This window comes from Cibotium barometz, chromosome 63, assembly GCF_041138505.1.
Source record: "Cibotium barometz isolate CiBa-2024 chromosome 63, ASM4113850v1, whole genome shotgun sequence".
Classification (NCBI taxonomy): Eukaryota; Viridiplantae; Streptophyta; class Polypodiopsida; order Cyatheales; family Cibotiaceae; genus Cibotium; species Cibotium barometz.
Genome location: NC_141108.1, coordinates 15269426 through 15289848, shown reverse-complemented (window position 1 = coordinate 15289848; position 20423 = coordinate 15269426). Strand labels below are relative to the sequence as shown.

The 20423-nt window shown below is 46.9% G+C and overlaps 1 protein-coding gene across 5 annotated transcripts in view; it reads right to left on the bottom strand.

Annotated features, from left to right (window-relative positions):
• Nucleotides 1-20423, bottom strand: part of LOC147603743 (cell number regulator 13-like) — a 41449-nt gene that overhangs the window by 15400 nt on the left and 5626 nt on the right. For all 5 annotated transcript variants that reach the window (XM_086795893.1, XM_086795895.1, XM_086795897.1 and 2 more), the window contains one exon: nucleotides 6527-6636. In XM_086795893.1, the coding sequence (XP_086652019.1) occupies nucleotides 6527-6636 (110 nt within the window). The remainder of the gene's footprint in view (nucleotides 1-6526; nucleotides 6637-20423) is intronic.

Here is a 20423-nt window from a genome sequence, read left to right as displayed (position 1 = left end):
AGCATCCAGGAATATGCCCCTCTAAGCATCCAAATATAACCTCAGCATGAGTAATCATCCAATGCCCAAAAGTTGGAGTTTTCATTGTTGCAACAAGGCTTCATAACATTAAAGTTCAGCGTTGTTTTTGCTCCAAGAAACTCAAAAGAAGAGAAGCTTTCCTGGCAATAACATGAAAGTGTAAATTCAGTATATTGAGGCCACCATGCATTCTTGGAGGACAAACCAAATGCTTTTTGAGTAGCCTAATGGGTTTTCTATCCACCTTAGTACTCCACAAACATGCTAATGCTACAGACATGAAACTCTCCAAATCGGTCGAAGACCAAGGAACAAGAGACAAGTGAAACTGAATATAAGCCATCAAAATGGATTGCACAATTCTCAATCTAACATGCAACAGCCAGGTAGATAATTTCCAATATTGAAGTTTAAAATCCAACACCCACAGTCATTCTCTCTTCAAAGAGACATTCCAGCCCAGATGATACCCAAGATGCCTGACCATCTGTTCTGGTGAAATTATCTAGCCTAGCCAAAGAATAGAGTCCCAATCACAATGGCTCCCCTGCGATATTGCCCCACACATTAAGACATGGGGAAAGCTATCTTTTCCTTCCTTTAACCACGATGCTGAACGACTAGGATGCCCCCCTCCCCCCCCCCCCCCCCCCCTCCTCCTTCAAGGCTACAATCGAAGACCAGGCCATCTTCTTCTCATGCTTCCTTGGAGACCTCCACATCAAAAACATTATCAGCCAAGCATTGCCTATGCTGAGGATACAACTTGACCAATCTAGTTACAGAGAGCCCAACAGCTTCTATGCAGCAGGCGAGGCAATGGAGGCTCACCTCTTCATCTTCTTCTACATTGGCTTCGTTACAGAGTGTTGCATATATGAGTACCTTAACTATGGGGAGAATCAACCTGACATGGCCCAGAGTCATGCAACACACCAATGGACATATCTAGCCAAGCGCACTTGGTCCTATCTCCAGTGTCTCCAATCAAGCACTTCTCTCCAAACCCCTAGCAAAATCCTCTCGCTCAAAGGGGGACTTGAGCAAAGTCTGTAATGTGTTCCCCTAACCATGTGTATCGTCTCTTGGAGCAGACATGGGCTAGGCAACGCCCATAGCCACAGCTGCAAGATGATTATATGAGGAGTTCAAAAAGCTCTAGTGGACTGCGAGATCCATATGCTCTTTATCTAGAAGCATCATCTCACAACAGGTTGCACATAGCAATGTGGGAAATTCCTTTTGAGGCGCAACTACACCTGGCGTCTACCACAGACCAATTGGGAACCATGGCAGGGTCTACATTTCCATCAGCAACCAGCTTCGGCACCAAGTGACTGACTCCGGCATCCTTGTATTGGGTAGGATGTAGTGGGTGACTGTTTCTAATTGTGGAGAGCCGTGTCAGCCCTCTCAACATTTATGCCTCCAAAGGTGCTAAAGAGAAAATAGACTTTAGGATCCAAGTGAGGGTAAGAGCAACCCCATGTAGACACTTATTAAAGCATGGACAGAAATTTCAACATGATATGTTGGAATGGATTCTTGCCCTCCTGCTCCTCACACTGCTATGTGGCAGTGTCATATCCCACATAGTGGGTTGGGGTCTAATCGACTCCTCTATAAAGGGCTAAATAGCCCTTGGTCTCCCCTCATCCCCCACCTTAATTGGTGGTCTCACGGAATCTTCGGGTTTGGGGGGGACCTGGCTGGTTGTTGGCCTCCGTCCGCGTACTATGCTTCCACTCACATGACGCTGTACTGTTCTGCGTTCTTTCATGGTATCAGAGCCTCGTCGGCTCCTGCTCGGCATCGGGCTTCGCATCCAGGGAGGTTGTTGGAATGGATTCTCCTCCCATGTGATGGTGTTGAACCTGCCACTGGTAATCAACGAAGAGTAAAATGCTGAGTACTGAGAAGGCAAATGTGACAGCAATGTTATGGCCATATCCTCTGACGATATGTCTTTCCCAGCCCACAGAACTTCCTACTAAAGAGCCTGCAGCTTGTTGATGTGCTCCCGCATCGTCGACGACTTTGCAAGATTCATCACCCGCATCTGTACTTCCAAGGAGATCCTCTTCATGGGCGATACCCTGTTGTAAATAGAAGCCAAATGCTGCCATATACCTCTGGCTAGCGTCATATGCTTGATATGATTGATTACCTGTGGTGTGCAATTGAGGAAAATGAAAGAACGGACCCTGGCATTGACACGATCCCATAACTGTGCTTGTGTCTCACGTTCCTTCCAAATCGAGGGCAACTCCCCTTTCTCTAACTCCGGCCGTGGAACCCCAACAACAATGAAATCAATAAGGTAGACTCCAAAATAGATTCCATCATTACCTTCCATATGCCGTAGTTGTTTCCGTCCAACTGACGGTCCACAGGGAACGTGGGAGTGTCAGGATCTTCACGTGCCGTCTCAAAACGTAAATCTGCCATTGCGGGGGTGTAACTGAAAAGGGTGGGTGGGTGGCAAAAGATGAGGAACTAAACCTGCAAGTGGCTGTCCAGCAAATCAGCCCACCTTCCTCTTGCTTCTCTTCCCGTACGGTCCAAAACATTCCACCAATCAGCAACAAAACAGCCCCCCTCTTGCTCACACAGTTCCCAAGATCTTCTAAGAGCCTAGAGCTCTGATACCATGTCAGAATATGCAGCGGAGATGAAGACAAGATCTGAAAACACAAGAGCAAGTGCACTGCAGAAAAACACAGCAATAGAGAGGGAGAGAGAGAGAAGCGTGTAACTCTGCTACATACACAAGAAAATCCCGAAATCATAATACAATGAGTGTGGGGGCTAGGGGCCATTTTATATGGCCCCTATGATCTAGTGGGCCAGGCCAAAAAGCAACCGACAGCAGCATCACGCTCACGACTTGCTCCCATCTCCAATCAGCCAGCATAACTCACTCAGCCCGCACAAAGAGGGAGTCGTGGAGCAGCAGGGGCAGTTGGCCTATGCCAGAACACTCAGACCAGCAGTCGGCCAGTGTCTGGATCAGCCAGGAGCCACAGGACAGCCTCCCACACCTGGTAAAAATAGGGAAACAATGGTCTGCTCACTTTCTCTATTGAATCCCATGGCAAACTAGAGAGATCAGAGCTTCCCTTGGAGGATTTTAGTGGCTGCACCTTGCAGAGGGTGAGGGTGATTGGTTTTCGAGCACGAGAATGGCATATTGATCCAGCACCGGCCAAGGTGGCTAGGGAGAGATTATGGCGGCTAGGGATATGGGAGTGCCGACCTCTCACATGCCTTCAGTGGACCCAGGAGAGTGGACTTGGCATGATCCAGCGGATCGGGAGGAGACTTTGGATGCCCCCTTCTTTGCATATACTGCAAGACTAGGCCATAGGATCCAGATGCCTAAGAGCCTCTCACAGCCTTTCCTTTCAGATTTCTAGAACAGACTGTAGGACAACCTGGACAAGAAAGATCACCCTCTTTCTTTGGTTGATGGCACATAGGAGTTTGGCAGTCGGTACTTGGCTGGCAGTTGGTGGTCGACCAGTGGCGTGGTCGACCAGTGCGGTCACCCCCAGGAGACTCAGAGAAATTGCCTTTGGGATTGCCCGAAGGGTCAGCTGATTTGGCAGCGGATTCTCCACATCTTTGCTTTGAACAGGGCGCCGACCCGGATCATCACATGGGGCACTATCACTTGCGCCACAGAGGCTAGAGTGGTCATGGCTTATGAGGAGGATGGGGGCTAGGACTTCAAGTCCCTCACCATCGTATTGCAGCAGTACCAATCACAGCCCCACCTACCAGCGATTGGCAACCAGGCTCATGCCAGAGATGGGAGATTTGCAGTAGCATAGCAACTTGGCACATTTGGTGTGCTAGATGCAACGAGGCCATAGAGGGTACCCACACTCCGTCGGCAGAGACCATCAAGAGCATATGGCTTGATATCATTCACACCCTCCGCGGTTAGTGGGGGAAGTTACAAGGAGGTTCTGACTACATGCGGAAGCGGCAAGAAGCTTTCTTGAGACTTTGGAGGCCTAGCCCTTTCCTCACAGATAGAGGCGGTGACCCCATTTGGCATTACAGAACACTTGTATGGTTGCCCCCCCGCCCCCCCCCCCCCCTATGAGATAGCCTTCTCCTCATAGAGCGGCCAGCTGGAGAAGAAGCGTCTCTTCCCCTTATGATCATTTGATTCCCACCCTTAAATGAGGCGAGTTTGTATTTAGCCCTTCGTGGTTGTATCTAGCCCTTCGTGGTTGTATCTAGCCCTTTGTGGTTGTTTTTCTTTAACTAATTCAAGGATCTTTTTCTCAGAAAAAAAAAACCCTCGTCAAAATAGTACTCCCCAAACAAATCTCTCTCTCACCCCCCCCCCCCCCCCCCACCCTGAAAAAAACAAAGCGTTTCATTCAAAATATGAAACCTATTTGAAACGTTTCATACCAGCCATTTCTGAAACATCTGGCAATGTGCTTTGTAAACTTGTCTCGTCTTCCAGGAAATTTCTCACTGCCTCCATCACAAATAAGAAGAGAAAAGGACCAAGGTGCCAAAGGGCAAACTGAGTGGGAAATGGAGAAGTGCTCGCCTCGTGTGTCTCAATTAAGTACCTAACTATGGGTACAGGAGTACAGACCTGGCACTTTTCTCCCCCAAGAGGTTGAAAATCTGATACAGTTCATAGTGCCCTCTAGGAAAGCCGATCACAAACAAGAAGAGAAAAGGTGCCAAAGGACAGTCCTGCAAACTGAGTGGGAAATGGAGAAGTGCTCGCCTCGTGTGTTTTAATTAAGTACCTAACTATGGGTACATGAGTACAGACCTGGCACTTTAGTCTTTTCTCACCCAAGAGGTTGAGAATCTGATACGGTTCATAGTGCCCTCTAGGAAAGCCTAGCCAACCCGATCATAGGTCTTCTCGAAGTCCATCAAAAGGACAACAACGTCCTACTTGCAAGCCCGTCCTGCTACTGTCTTCTCCAAGAAGGTGAAGATGGTTCCAGGATACTCTTGTCCTGGCAGGTGAAACTTGTTTGGGTACCATCATAGATCATGTCGGGGAGGAAAGTTTGAAGACAATTCTTGATGGCTTTGGCAAGGATTTTGTATGCAGCATCAAGGAGGCTGGTGGACAAGCCACTGCCCAGAACTTTAGCTGTACACCCCACCCCCCCCCCCATCCCCCCTTTTTCCTTTCCTTTCCTTCAGAGATCAAATATATAAGGCCCTCTACAAGGTGCTCTGGGAGGATACTCATGGCCATGACCTCGTTGAAGGCCTTCCTGAGGCTAGCCTTCAAGAGCTCTCAATACTGCTGAAAGAAAGTGTGAGCCCATCCTCTCACACGTATGCATATGGCAAGTACAGCGGTTCATCCACAATTTCCAATGTGCAGGGAAAACAATGGCCACAAACCCTCAGCCAAGGTGGCTTGGAACATCATCATTCACCTATTATTGATCCACCTATTCAGAGCAAGGAACTTTTGGGCAAACTCATTGCCTGCAGCCTCCAACCTTGAAAAGAGGGGGGGGAGGGGGGGAGGGGGGGGTGTCGTGTGGAGTGATGTGCATGGAAGGGCTTCTTGCTCTCCTGCATAATCAACTGCACCCCCACCCACGACGGCCCCTTGTCCCATGGCATATACATTGAATTTTCACCAAGGCCCTTCTATGCAAGTTCAACACGTCTTTCGAGAGAAACTTTGTAGACAACCTTTTCCAAGCCTAGGCCATACTTCAGCCAATACTCTCACCCCCCCCCCACCTCCTTTCCTACACAGTCATATGCCCTCGCCAAGATTTGAGGGGTGGGGAGGCGGGTTTATCCTCAACATCAATTTGACCATCCCTCCAGAGTGGCGAACCCCAATCTACTCTCCTTCATCCCTAGTACGATACCTCCTTCATCCCTAGTACGGGTATCGGTCTTCTCGCACCACGGCATCCCACTTTTGATCCTCGGCTTCAAAGAGGACCTCCCTCCACTAGCTTTCAAGGTTAGCCAATCAGGGCATCCACAGCCCGCAGACACCATGTCGAAGAGGATTGCACCTCCAACCTCCAGCTGGTTCGAGTAGTAGGCTTCCATGGGCGGAGTTCTTATTCTTTCTTTAAGACCTTTCTCTTGTATTATTTATCCCTAAAATCTAGAAGAGCCACAAGATTCTTGTAGTTTTGGCCTTTCGTCTACACAGGTTGAGTAAGAAGCAGTGAAGCAGTAAGGTTGAGGAAGATTCCTGGTGTAGCACACGGGCAGCCAACAAAGTTGCACTACAAAATCTATTAAGTATTACAGAACTTATAAAAGTCAAGACTCAATCAAGGGACAAAGATGACTCCTCAAAGAATAATCACTGCTGGCAGAGCAAACCAGGGTTTTCATCCCATTATTCATATTGACTTGCTCAAGAAAATCTAAAGCAGAGGTTTCAGTTCATTTTTTCAACATAAAGTATTAAGTACCGCATAACAACAACAAGCTTTTCAAAATAGTAGAATCCAAAAGATATTACACTTACAGAGATAGGGGTCCTTGTAAAAATGAAAGAGATGATTTCCCCACTTCCCACTGGAGTAGGAATTATTTTCTGACTTTGTATCTTCATCAGCTCCAAAGGATCCTTCTTGGCTGCATTGGGAGAAGCCACAAGGTTGAGCAAATTGCAAATATTCCTCATTTACATCTATACTCTTACAAAACAATAGATCTAACCATTCACTTTGTAGAAATATGTGACAAGACACACGATGAAAAATAGCACATGAATCAATTAGATTTGAGTAGCAAGTGTCATGTCATGGGGGGGAGAATCATGTTTTCGTCTTTCCTTCTTTTTGACTAAGTAAAAAGTACCTATTCTGCAAACATGAATGCAGGCAACTTGCTATTAGTTCAACTAAGAAATGAAGAATCTTTTAAGACTCAAGAGGAGCACTTTCTAGAAACCTGGGATAATGGCAGCACAAGACTGGACCGTGCCCTAGCTGAGGTCAGCCTCGCAGACAGTCTATCCCCTCTTTAGAGATTCCAAGAAAAGACCCCAAAAAGCCCCTGGATTGGGTTCCAGATAGAAACAGACCACACCCCTCTTGATGCAATCGAGTCTTCAAAGACAAAGTACTGGTACTAAAGTCACTCACCTCTTCAATCTCTCAACACAAACAGGACAACATACATCGTCCCAATGGATCAGATAAGATAATAGAATTTGATCCACTAAAGTCACTCACCTCTTCAATCTCTCAACACAAACAGGACAACATACATCGTCCCAATGGATCAGATAAGATAATAGAATTTGATCCCCTGAGTCCAAGAAGTTTACATGAACTTCTATCATACCCATATTTTGGCGGACTGGACTTAGCGAGTTGTGATTGCACCTGGCAGCAGATCTAGCAGCACACTCGAGAGCTGGTCACCAGCATTCCTCATGGCCCACTTCTTCATAGAACCCTCCAGGCCGTCCTCAAAGGAAATTGCCTCCGAAAGGATGCCATACCAGTAACGTTCTTTGGATCCCTTGAAGGATGGTCCACCTTCAACAGGATTATAGAACACTTGTGCCTATGTGCAGAAGAGATCGAGAAGAGTGCTGGGGAATCAACACACTTTTTTTTTTGTGAAGCCACTATATATTAATGAAAAAATAAAGTACATTCATAGCCACCCGATGTGGGTGGTGCTATGAATAAGGAGCTAAAAACAGTGTGAAAAGACCTCAAACTGCTGAAGGGAGAGCTCTCCAAGATCGAAGCAATCACGGAGAGACCTGAAAAGAGCAGTACGGAAATGGGGAAAAGGTGGAACGGGGTCACCACAAAAGTGGAGCTGATTCTGGGTGAAGTAGATGGTCCAAAACGCCCAGAATCATGTCCAGTCAAAGAAAAGCACGAACTCTGAAAGGTCCAAAGGTAATCTACCAAAGACCCAGAAAAGGCACTCAAATCGATTGCGAGGAAAACGAAGCTGTAAGGAGCTGGAGAGGCGGTGAATAAAGTCGCGAGAATGCTGACATGTCAATAACATATGAGGTACAGTCTCAACAGTGCGGAAGCATCGACGACAAAGAGCTTGAGCAATATGCCAGCGTGCAAGCAAGGCTCCTATGGGAAGCACACCAGTAATGCATCTCCAGAGGAAAACCCGTTGTTTGAGTGGCATCTTGGATTTCCATACCTTTTTTAATGTAAGTCACCACCAAGACAACGGCTTGTCAATATGCCAAAGACTGGTCCCATGATCCACAATCCAAGGTGGAGGAATAAGCAAGCGATATGCCTTTGAGGCAGTGAGGAGATAAAATGGAACAACTGGATAACCCAGCTGCTGATGATCAAAAGACCAATCCTGCAATGCATCAACCGTCTCAAGAGGAGGCACTGGCTGAAAGGGCTCCAATAGCTGAATAATCTCATGCCGAATCGGACGGTGGTGCATTCCTAAATGAAAAGTCCGGAATGCTCTAGGAAAAGATAAAACCATGCCATGCTCATCCACAACATCGAGCACAGAACAGATACCCAATACTGACAAATGATAGGCTCGTCGAGGATGATCTAAAGCAAGTGGTCGAGGAAAAGCCCTACTCCAATGAATGCTCTGAATGAAGGAGTTCCCTCTGTTTGGAGGCCTACCAGACCAATGTAGATAACAAAGGATACGCTACCACGCTGTTATCAAAGAAGTGGCATAAGGACAACCGGGAATGCGACCAGTGATATGCCCAAAAATGACATTAGAGTAATCAAAAACCCAGTGACCATAAGCATCAGCTCTCGTATTGACACATAGGGCTGCCAACATTTTGGTCCAGAGCTGTTTTTGACATGCAACGTCAATAAGCAGCATGGCTTTCAGGGCAAAGACATGGTAGTGTATATCAAGAATATTCAATCCCCCATGCATCTTTGGCGTGGATATCATCTTTGGCGAGCATATCCACGCAGCTTTCAACAAATGAAGGCCCTTACGATCGGACTGAGTCTTCCAAAGACACTCCATATCACGAGACATAAAGGAGTCAATCTGTCTGCGGGTCCATGGCAACAAAGGAAGGTGGAACTGAATATATGCCATGAAAATAGACTGAACGATTCGCAGACGAACGAACATGCAAAGGCCAAGTAGACAGCTTCCAATAGTTAATTTTGCATTCCAAACAAGTCATGACCAATGCAACCTCATCTTTTAAGGAAACATCACATCCAATCGGATAACCCAGGTGCCTTACCAGCTCTCCTTTAGGAACAATCTGCCCTGGCCACAAGAGAGAATGCCAAAGATATTTGTTTGAGTGGCAAAAGTTTGGATTTTGAGAAATTCACTTTCAGTCTAGCAGCCAGCCCATAGAGCAAAAGGGCCTGCATGATGGCTTGTAGATCTGTAGGTGTATTTCGGGGGAAGAAAAACAAGTCATCAGCATAGGCCTGAGCCACAAAAGTAGAGCTGTCGGCATCCTAATACCATGCAAGCTGCCTTGCTGCGTAAGTTTGTCCATATATAACAACATAGGATGCGTAGCAATAGCATAGAGTAGTGAACTGAGCAGACAGCCTTGCCTCACAGATCTATGGGGCCGAAAGCTCACCACCAAGGATACATTGAGTAGTGCCATCTTGATATAACCAGTAAATCACATTCTAAGGAATCAACACACACAACACACACAATAGTCATAAACTACTAATCTGTATTTTTATTTATTTATTTTCCCGGAAACAAGATCTTTCTATTAGTTAACAAAAAAACAGCCTCGAAGGGCTAGATACAAACTCGCTTCCATGTACGGGGCGAGGACCAAAGAACAAGAAGGGGGGTAGGATGCATTTCTCCTCCCGCTGGCTGCTCTACAAGGAGAAGACTATCTCATACAAGGGGTGGGAGAGGGAATAACCACACAAGTGGTCTGTAGTGCCAAGTGGGCTCACCACCTCTATTTGTGAGAAAAGGAGTTGGCCGCCAAAACTGCAAGAAGGCTTCCTAACGCTTCCACATATGGTCAGAACCACCATGTAGCTTCCCCCACCGACCACGGAGGGTATGAATGATGTCGAGCCAGATGCTCCCGATGGACTCCGCAGACAGAGTGTGGGTGCCTCCGATGACTTTGCTGCATTGAGCTCTCTAGATCTGCCATGCTACAATGCTAATACAAATCTCCCATCTCTAGCATGAACCCAGAGTCCAGTGAAGATGGGGCTAGGATTGGCACTCTCGAAATGTGAAGGTGAGAGACCTGAAGGGCTAGCCCCCACCTTCCTCCTCATAAGCCAAGACAACCTCAGCCTCAGTGGCCCAAGCGATTATGCCCCATGTGATAGTACAGGTAGTCAGGCATTGACAGGTTGCATATTGCTATGGCAACCACAAGTGAGAGCTCTTCATTGCTTCACATCAAGAAGCTTGAAGGCTCGCATAATTATGATATTTGGCAAACCCAGTGCTACAATGTGTTGCTCCAGAAAAAGCAGCACAAGCCTATCAAAGAAAGGGGTGTAATGCCCGCTTCTCTTACTGCTGAAGAGTGGGAAGATATGGATGAGCTGGCAAGATCTACTATCATGTTGTCTGTGTCAGACTCATTACTTTTCAGCATTCGTGAAGAGAAGACAGCTTGGGGAATGTGGCAGAGATTGCAGGACTTGTATGCCCAACAAAGTGCCTCAAGCAAAGTGTATTGGTTGAAGAAACTCATAGGTCTTCAGATGAAGGAAGGGGCGTCTATGACAGCCCATTTAAATGAGTTTAATGGTATTGTTAGCCAGGTCATTAATCAAAAATTGGCAATGGACGATGAGTTCAAAGCCACTTTTCTGTTATGCACTTTGCCAGAGAGTTGGGACACATTCAGGACAGCCACTAGCAATTCGAATGCTATGCTGTCATATGCAGATGTTGAGGGTGCTCTTCTTCAAGAAGAGATGAATAGGAAGAACAACTCTGTTGGAAAGTCCAATGCAATGAATGCACGTGGGAGATCCCAGCAAAGGGAAAAAAGCCAAGAAAGGGGAAGGAGCAAGTCTCGCTCCAAAAAGGATTTGGAATGCCATGGAAAAGGCAAAGACAAAGACAAGGATGAAGCCAAAGATGTAAAGCCAAAGGGCAAAAGTGGAGTCAAGATTGAAGAAATCAATGTGTCACATGCAGGTGGCAGTGAGGATGAGGTCCTATTTACGTCTTCACTTGATGCCCATTCACTTCTTACAGGTGGTCATGGTATGCACTCATGGATCATTGATTCAGGTGCCTCCTTTCATGTCACAGGTTGCAGAGACTTGTTTGTCAGGTATACTGCTGGCAATGAAGGAGTGGTTTATTTGGGTGATAACCATGCATGCAAAATTCTTGGCAGAGGTGATGTGAGGCTTGTATTTTCAGATGGCTCACAGCTTATGCTCCATGATGTCAGGCATGTGCCTGAGATCAAGAAGAATCTGCTTTCTAATGGACAGCTTGATGATGCTGATTATGTTACCACATTTGGTAGTGGAAAGTGGAAAATTAGTAAGGGCTCACTGGTTGTTGCCAGAGGCTCTAAGGTGGACACTCTTTATTTCATGCATGCAGGTGTTTGTCACCATGCTAATGTAAATGCAACCGAGCTGCCGGAAATTTCTATGTGGCATAGCCGGTTGGGACACATGAGTGTCAAGGGAATGGAGCAATTGTCTCGTTTGGGTTACTTGCCTTCTCTAAAGTTTTCAAGTTTTCAGTTTTGTGAGCATTGTATATATGGTAGGCAACTACAGTGCCTCCACAAGAAAGCTCTTGGACAGAAAGATGCTCAGTTAGAGCTTGTGCATACAGATGTATGTGAGATGCCTCAGCTTTCTTTGGGAGGGGCAAAATATTTTGTGTCTTTTATAGATGCTGCCACACGCAAGGTGTGGGTTTATCCTCTTCGTTTGAAGAGTGATACATTCTCAGTGTTTCAGAAGTTTGTTGCTCATGTTGAGAATCAAACTGGCAAAACACTGAAGGCTTTGCGTTCCGACAATGGTGGAGAGTATATGTCCAAACAGTTTCAGGACTTTTGTGATGCTAAAGGCATCAAGAGGGAGCTCTCTACTCCTTATGATCCTCCACAAAACGGGACAGCAGAGAGGATGAACAGGACCATTCAGGAGAAGGTCCGTTCTATGTTGTCACATGCTGCATTACCTCATGGTTTTTGGGCTGAAGCTGTTATGACAGCCGTTCACCTTATAAACAGGTCACCTAACACGAGGCTTGGTGGGAAAGTGCTAGAGGAAGTATGGACAGGGAAGCCTCCGTCATACAAGCACTTGAGAGTGTTTGGTTGCGTTGCGTACGTGCACATACGCAGGGAAATGCGCACCAAACTTGATCCTAAGTCTCACAAATGCATATTCCTAGGATATGGTGACAGAGGTGAAATGGGGTATAGACTTTGGGATCCCGTGAATAGAAAGATCATACGCAGCAATGATGTCATTTTTGATGAAACATGCATGTATAAGGAGCCTGCAAGGCAACAGGAGCCTGGCAGAGTCATCTTTGATGATGATGGACATCATGGACAACAACAAAGGGCTGTAAATCAGCCATTACAGCAGGAAAACCAGCCCTTAAATGGTGCTGAAAATGGTCCAAATGGACAGCCAGAGATGGCAGAAGATATCCCTATGGATATACCACAGTTAGAGGAGATACCGGGCATGATTTTTCAGCCTTATGGCATGGAACAGGAGCCACCAATGGGCGATATGCAGGCTGGACAGCAACCTGCAAATGATGGTCATTGGGTACGGAGGTCCACAAGACCCTCCAGAGCCCCTGACAGGTTTGTTCCAGGGGTTGACTACTTGATGCTTACTGACTGTGGGGAGCCCTCATGTTATAAGGAGGCTTTACAAAGGGCAGACAAAGCTCTTTGGGAGCGTGCCATGAAGTCAGAGATGGATTCTCTCCATAAAAATGAAACATGGAAGTTGGTGCATTTGCTTGCAGGCAAGAAGGTTTTGCCATGCAAATGGGTTTACAGGCTCGAAGTTGCACCAGATGCAAAGCCAAGATACAAAGCCAGGTTAGTGGCTAAGGGCTTCAAGCAGGAATATGGTGTGGACTTTGATGAGATCTTCTCTCCAGTGGTCAAAATGACCACACTTAGAGCTGTGTTAGCTTTGGTTGCGCATGATGATCTGGACTTGATTCAGATGGATGTGAAGACTGCTTTTCTTCACGGTGATCTCCATGAGGAGATATATATGCAGCAGCCAGAGGGTTATGCAGTAAGTGGAAAGGAGAAGCTTGTATACAAGCTGAAAAAGAGTCTTTATGGGCTCAAACAGGCACCAAGAGAATGGTATCATAAATTTGATACATTCATGAAATCTCAGAAATTCAGGAGAAGTGACATAGATCACTGCTTGTACACCAAGAAAGCTTTGGATGGCAGTCTATTGATCCTCATCTTGTATGTTGATTGCCGGGAAATCTCGTAAAGAGATGGATGCCTTGAAGCAGAGGCTGTATCAAACCTTTGATATGAAGGATTTGGGTGATGCAAATCACATCTTGGGTATGCGGATACTTCGGGACAGAAATCAGCATGTGTTGTATTTGTCTCAGAAGGAATACATTGGCAAAGTCTTGCAGAGGTTCAATATGGAAGGGGGGAAGAAGACTAGTACTCCTTTGCCTCCATATGTGAAACTCAGTGCTATGGACAGCCCACAGTCGGATAGAGACAGGGCTGATATGGCCAAGATTCCGTATGCTTCAGCTTGTGGCAGTCTCATGTATGCCATGGTTACTACTAGGCCGGACATTGCATTTGCAGTGGGAGTGGTTTCTAGATACATGGCCAACCCTGGCAAGAAGCATTGGGAAGCAGTGAAAGGTGTCATGAGATACCTGAAGGGCACACAGGATTTGTGCATTTGTTTTGGCAAACAGGATGCATTAGTGCATGGTTACACGGATTCGGATTATGCCGGTCATCCAGATAACCGGAAGTCTACTACCGGTTATGTATTTACATTCACAGGAGGTGCTGTGTCATGGATATCCAGGATGCAGAAGTGCACAGCCTTATCTACTACAGAGGCCGAGTATATTGCAGCCACAGAGGCTTGCAAGGAGGCATTATGGCTATCTCGGTTAGTGGTTGATTTGGGTTATACAGGGGATATTCCATTGTTGCATTGTGATAGTCAGAGTGCCATCCAGTTGGCAAAGAACCCTGTCTTTCATGCAAAGACGAAGCATGTGGATGTGAAGTATCACTTCATCAGAGAGGTGATAGAGAACAAGCAAATTCAGCTTGTTAAGATTCACACGGATGACAACCCGGCTGATCTGTTGACAAAGAGTTTGCCTCCGGAGCGGTTTGCTCATTGCAGACACTTGATGGGCATTGGATGAGGCCAGTTTCAGCCTTGATATGGCCTTGTATATTATCATGTACATGCTGATTTTTCTTTTCCTTCATTTAAGGGCACTTTGCCTTTAAGTGGGAGGTTGTTGGGGTAAAGGCGTTATGCCCACCCTTATAGTGTGTACAAGCCCATAAGTTATAGTACATAGTACACTTTAGTACTTTTAATGTACTAAGTACACTATGTGTACTAGTGCAATATACATGTGTGATAGGGGAGTCACACACTCATGCTATTGATGAGTTGACTTATCCCCACAACTCTCTCTCTCTCTCTCCCTTGTTCTTCTCTGTGTATGTCTCCCACACATGACCTAACCCTAATTCTCACTCCCACACAACCCATCCAGTACATTGTGCCCTCTAGAGAGCCCCAGTCAACTCTTATCATAGGCTTTCTCGAAGTTCAAAAGGAGCATAATGAGATCCTGCTCCCTCATCCTAGCCGAAGCTGTCGCCTACCAGAAGGTGAAGATGTTGTCTAGAATGCTCCGATCCTGAACAAAACCTATCTGAGTGTCATGGATCAAATCGAGGAGGAAATGTTGTAGTCTCCAACTGATGGCCTTGGCCAAAATCTTGTAGGCAGTCCCAAGGAGGGTGATGGGTCTCCACTACCAAATCTCCAACATGTAACCACACCCTCCTTAGGAATCAAATAAGAGCCTCTCTGGCATGGCGCTTGTGATCATAATCTCATTGAAGGCTGCTCGAAGGCTGCCTTCCATGAGATCCTAGTGGCAAATTTCGAGCTGCTTTCCATGAGATCTTAGTGGCGACGAAAAAAGAAACTGGAAGCGCATCCGCCCCTAGGCATTCCACTAAGATCTCATGCTTTCCATGAGATCTTAGTGGTGACGAAAAAAAGAAACTGGAAGCGCATCCGCCCCTAGGCATTTTCCTCTAGGAAGAGCTGTCAAGGCCTCCACCAACTCCTCTGCTGTGAAGGGAGTCAATAAGAAGGTCTGGAGAATGGAAGGAACCACCTCTCTCATGTGCCGCCAAACCATCTCTCGCGCATCCACCACCTATGAGAATAATGGGGCACTGGTGAGGAGGGATCTTAAAAAATACGTGGCAATGGCTCTCACATGGGGGGGGGAGTCAGAAATAATATCTCCATCCTGGCCTCGCAGCCTACGTATACGATCTCTCCGCCTATGGGGGCTGGCAATCTCGAAAAAATCCCAAGTGACTATCTCCGACTTGGGTCCAAAAGGAAGCTCTGGCATGGTATCTGTACTACTCAACCCTCCTCTCCTCTCTGGATCTAAGCTCTGTACAGGTGACAACCAACTGACTCTCTATCCACAGGCTATCTAGGGAACTCCTCTGAAGTCGCTGGAGAGAAGAAAGACCCTGGGGAATGATACTCTCTTGCTCACGGAATCCCATCAATCTGCTCTATGCTACCTCTTGTAGTAAATTGCTAATCTCACCAAGGCCTGCATCCAAGGTGCCTGCAAAACAGAACTTGAGAGAAAATCCAGTCCTGCCCATATCTGCTCTGTCCTGCTGCTGCAAATCTCAAAGTCCTATATGAGGCTATCCGAAATCCTAGTGCTCAAGTGTCTGTCCTACCTCCATGGGTCCTCCAAGGACAAAATAACCAGAGCATGATTAGAAAAGGTAGTGCCCACCAAGATACTGTCAGAATGAGGAGCGAAAATGAGACAAACAACTGAGAGAAAAGAAACACAGAGGTGTTGGAGAGAGAAGGGCTGCATAAACTCTGCTATATACGCGATATCCAATACAACAATGATGTGGGGGGGAAAGTGCCTAATATACATGGGCAGGGGCTATTGGTCCACCACTACAAAACAGGCCAACAGCCCCATAAGAAGAGCCCACGACTAGGATATACCTAGTCATCTAACATCTAACCTAGTCGGCCAGCACACAGTCAACTCATGCTGGCCACCAAAACACCTACAACCGACCAAGGAAAAAAGATAGCACCCCACGACTAGCTAAAATGGGAAAATGAACAATGAGGAAAAAAATGGAGAAACTCACACAAAGGCGGGCACACCCACAACACTGACCCTCACTCCCTACAATGTAATATAGTGCAGACAGGAGATGACTACTAACAGCCCCTCTCAGCTCTTGGATGCAGAACCAACCCCAATGGCTGGAGTGCTGACAAAGCATCTCCTGAGGTAGATGAAGAGGTCTGCCGCACTGTCCTCCGTTGAACAAAAGACAAGCAAGAAGTCACCACCCAAAATCTTCTCACGAACAAAGTGATATTGTATCTCTATGTGCTTGGTCCGGGCATGGAAGACCGGGTTCCGAGCAATAGCTATACAACTTTGGTTGCCACACTGCACGACTCTGGGTTCCTTCTGTGGAAACCCAATCGTGTCCTCATACTCATCTAGCTCTCCAAGAAGCGGCGGTTCCTCAACAATGGAAGCTCGAACATGCTCATCAAAGACAACATCTCTGCTGACAACAACCTCATTCGGCTCCTAGTCATATAACCTGTAGCCTTTGGAAAGAGAGTTATATCCCACAAAAACAAGCTTCTAGGAATTTGAGTCAAGCTTCCCCCTCTGCTTCTTTGGAATGTGAATATAGGCATCACTCCCAAAAACATGGAAATGTGAGACAACTAGTTTCCTGCCAAAATAAGCCTCAAGCGGAGTCATCTTAGGTATTGAAGTCGTCGAAGATCGGTTGAGGATATGGACAATCGTGGCCACAGCCTCTTCCCAAAGTGGACGAGAAAGGTCTCAATGCTCCAACATCGTCCTCACCATCTCCACCACAATCCGGTTTTTCCTCCACCACAGTCCAGAGAATGTCGATGGGACCTCTAACTGAAGATCTATGTAGCTCTCCTCTGAGGACACATCGCCTCTGAAAGCAATGAGGCTCCCCTAAACCCTGAATGTTCCATGAGGCTATCTGCATATCAAATCTCTCTAGGAGGCAGAACTATCGGAACTGCCCTCCACTCGAAGAGTCTTGGGCATGAGTTTCGACGAGGAGTAGTCACAATCAATCCTTGGGCAAAGACACACCAAGTCAGCGCGGATCCTGTCCTCCACTATGTCCGAGCGCAAGAGTAGGCATACTCTGAACTCCATCGATCACAATGAAGGTATCTATAAGAGAGGGGAAGGAGTACTGCAACTGAGATATGAAGGAACACAAAGAGCAACACCTCCAGGCTAGAACACACCACCTCCCCATCCTAATCTCTATGGCCTGAGCCTCCCAACTTCATATGAGCCAGGGGCCTGAGATGGGTGAGCACGTCTGTGATGCGCAAATCATGACTATGGTGTGAGAGCTCTACTACCTGCCCCTGGCTGGCGGCAACCAGCGACTCCGAATCCCACTCCATCTTGCGGGAAGGGTCGGACGCAAGGATGAAGGATGAGGAGAAGGGGGGGAAGGAGGCGGAGGGGGATGGGGATGGGGATGGGGATGGGGATGGGGAGGCGGGGAAGAGGGAGATGGGAGCGGCTGGGAGTGATCCACCAGAGAGGGAGGGTACAGGGAGGGGCTCGCGGAGGGCTCAGTGGGGCCAGCTGGCCTCGCTGGCATCTAAGAACCTAAGGAAGAGTCTCAGCGGGGTAACGGCCGCCAAACCGAAGGAGCCAAAGGTGGGACCCTTGCAATGACTGTGGGCACACATCGCCAATGGGCACCATACCTAGTTTTATATCTCTAGTACCTCTCAAATGTGTGAACAGTGCAAGTAAGGAGCGAAAACTGCTCTGGAATGTTGGCAACCGACGGAACATGGTCACCACTACCAGGAGATAGCGATGCATGTACATGCAAATGCGAAGTATCACCAAGTGCACCCTCATCACCATGAGACTGAACTCCTTGTGCATCCAAATTGCAAAAGTATCACCAAGTGCACCCTCACCACCAAGAGACTGCAATGCATGTCCATTAGGCTCAGTACTAAGCCAATCGCTTTACATCCTGAATCTGTAACGTGCGAAAGCTTCGGGGGAGATCGGTAACTCCAATGCTCAGAAATCAGCACACTTGTCACGACGAAATCAACGCACAAAACTGAATGTAGATGTAAAGAAAAATAGAGAGAGAGAGAGAGAGGGAGGGAGAAGAGGACACAGTATTGGGTCCCGAATACCCTTTGTAGGGCCCCCGTCACGAATGGTGTATTTGCTTTTATTAGAATGATGCAAAACTGAAAATAAAAGGCTAAACCTGAACCTTCTTGGCCGAGGAGAATCCTCTGCCCTTGACCTTTAATCCTTCACCCCTTTGCGTTAGCTTCTCCTTGGCTGTCCAGGCCCTTTGATTGGCTTCAGCACTTGGTCACATGTTCACGTTTGATGATTGTGCATCTGAGAATCTCATATCCACATAGATGGCAGCTGCTTTGGGTATTGAAGTGGAGGACATGGGTCCTCAAATTGAAGTAGGGGCTGCCTTTGTTGGTAGAGAAGTGCAGGTCATGCTTATTTTTGGCAAGTTGCGCATACACATTCAAGGCTATATGGATCATGAGGATTTGCTTGTGGGCCGTGGCGCCTTTGAATGGCTGTGATGTCTTGCTTGGAAAGCCTTGGCATACACAGGCTTACAAGACGAACAGGATCACCTTCATGCGTAAAGATCGAAAGCATGTAATTGATGCTGGTGAAGAGGGTGATACCATTCCCCTTGTATCTCATGTATAAATTAAGAAAGTAATGAAAATAATGTACATGTAAATACTCTTAGTAATGTACAAGAGCACAATGATTGTTTGTTGGTCTGAATCCAGCGTAATGCCTGATGGTCAGTACAAACCTCAAAGTCACGGCCATAAAGAAAATGTTTCCAATGTTTTAAGGCCTGTATAACTGCGAGGAGTTCACGATCGTAGACTGAGTAATTCTTTTCTACGAGCAGTAACTTACGAGACATGTAAGCTACTAGATGACCATTCTGTTGTAATACAACTCCAATTACAATGTTACTCACATCGGTGATCGCCTGAAATAGCTCGTCCCACGAGGCAATTGCTAAACAAGGCGCTTCTGATAAAGCCACCTTGAGGTTCTTGAATGCCTCCAATGCTCGTGGAGTCATTCGAATCTATTGCCTTCTTGTCTTGACACCCTTTAGCAGATTGGTGAGATCCGCCGAGGTCAAAAAACTTGTCTATGTGGGTGGAGTATGCCTGGCATATACCCACGAAGGATCTGATGTCATAAGCAGTCTGAGGTACTTCCCAATTGACAATCTCGGCCACCTTAGCCAGATCAAGTCGAATGCTTTCTGCACTAATTATATATCCAAGGTAATGAACCTCGAACAAATAAAATTCTAACTTCTTCCCATTGACGTAGAGCTCGTTGCTTTCCAGCAACTTCAAGACTTTCTCCACATCAATATCATGCTGCTCAACCGTAGCTGAAAATACCAGTATGTCGTCCAAAAATATGAACACACACGTCCTGAATAACCAATTTAGCACCTAGAGCTTCATACTTGACGCTCATTGTCATGCCTGTGCTAAAACCCTCAACTTGTTTGTCCACCAAAGTCAGGATGAAACGGGCACACCGAGCAGCCTGTTCCGTGACCACGTACTCCGTGCTACCGCTATCAAACAAGACGACGACTCTCTGGCCACCTATGTAGCCAAAGGTCTTGAGCAATTTGTTGCGCTCATACTCCTGGTCATGGGCGCCCTTCTGCTTAGCTTCGAGCTCCTGGCTAATGATTGCTCCAACTGAAGCATTGGGATTTGAAGAACTAGGAACAGCCACTGGGGTCTATGTGAAAGCTAGGCCCACAGAAGCTGTGGAGGCTGAGGCGGCGGTCTTTAGAGCAATAGTCTTCTTAGGACACTCTCGAGAAGTGTGTCCCTTTGTATAACAAAAGAAACACCTACCCTCCTCCTTGTACTGAGCAATCTCCTCAGCACTCAACTTGCCACCAGTCTTGCCTGCCTCCGCTTTCTGGTCTGGAGTAAGATTAGACGCATTGGTCGAGTTCTTGGAGTGAGAGGCTCCCATGCTCTGTCCTG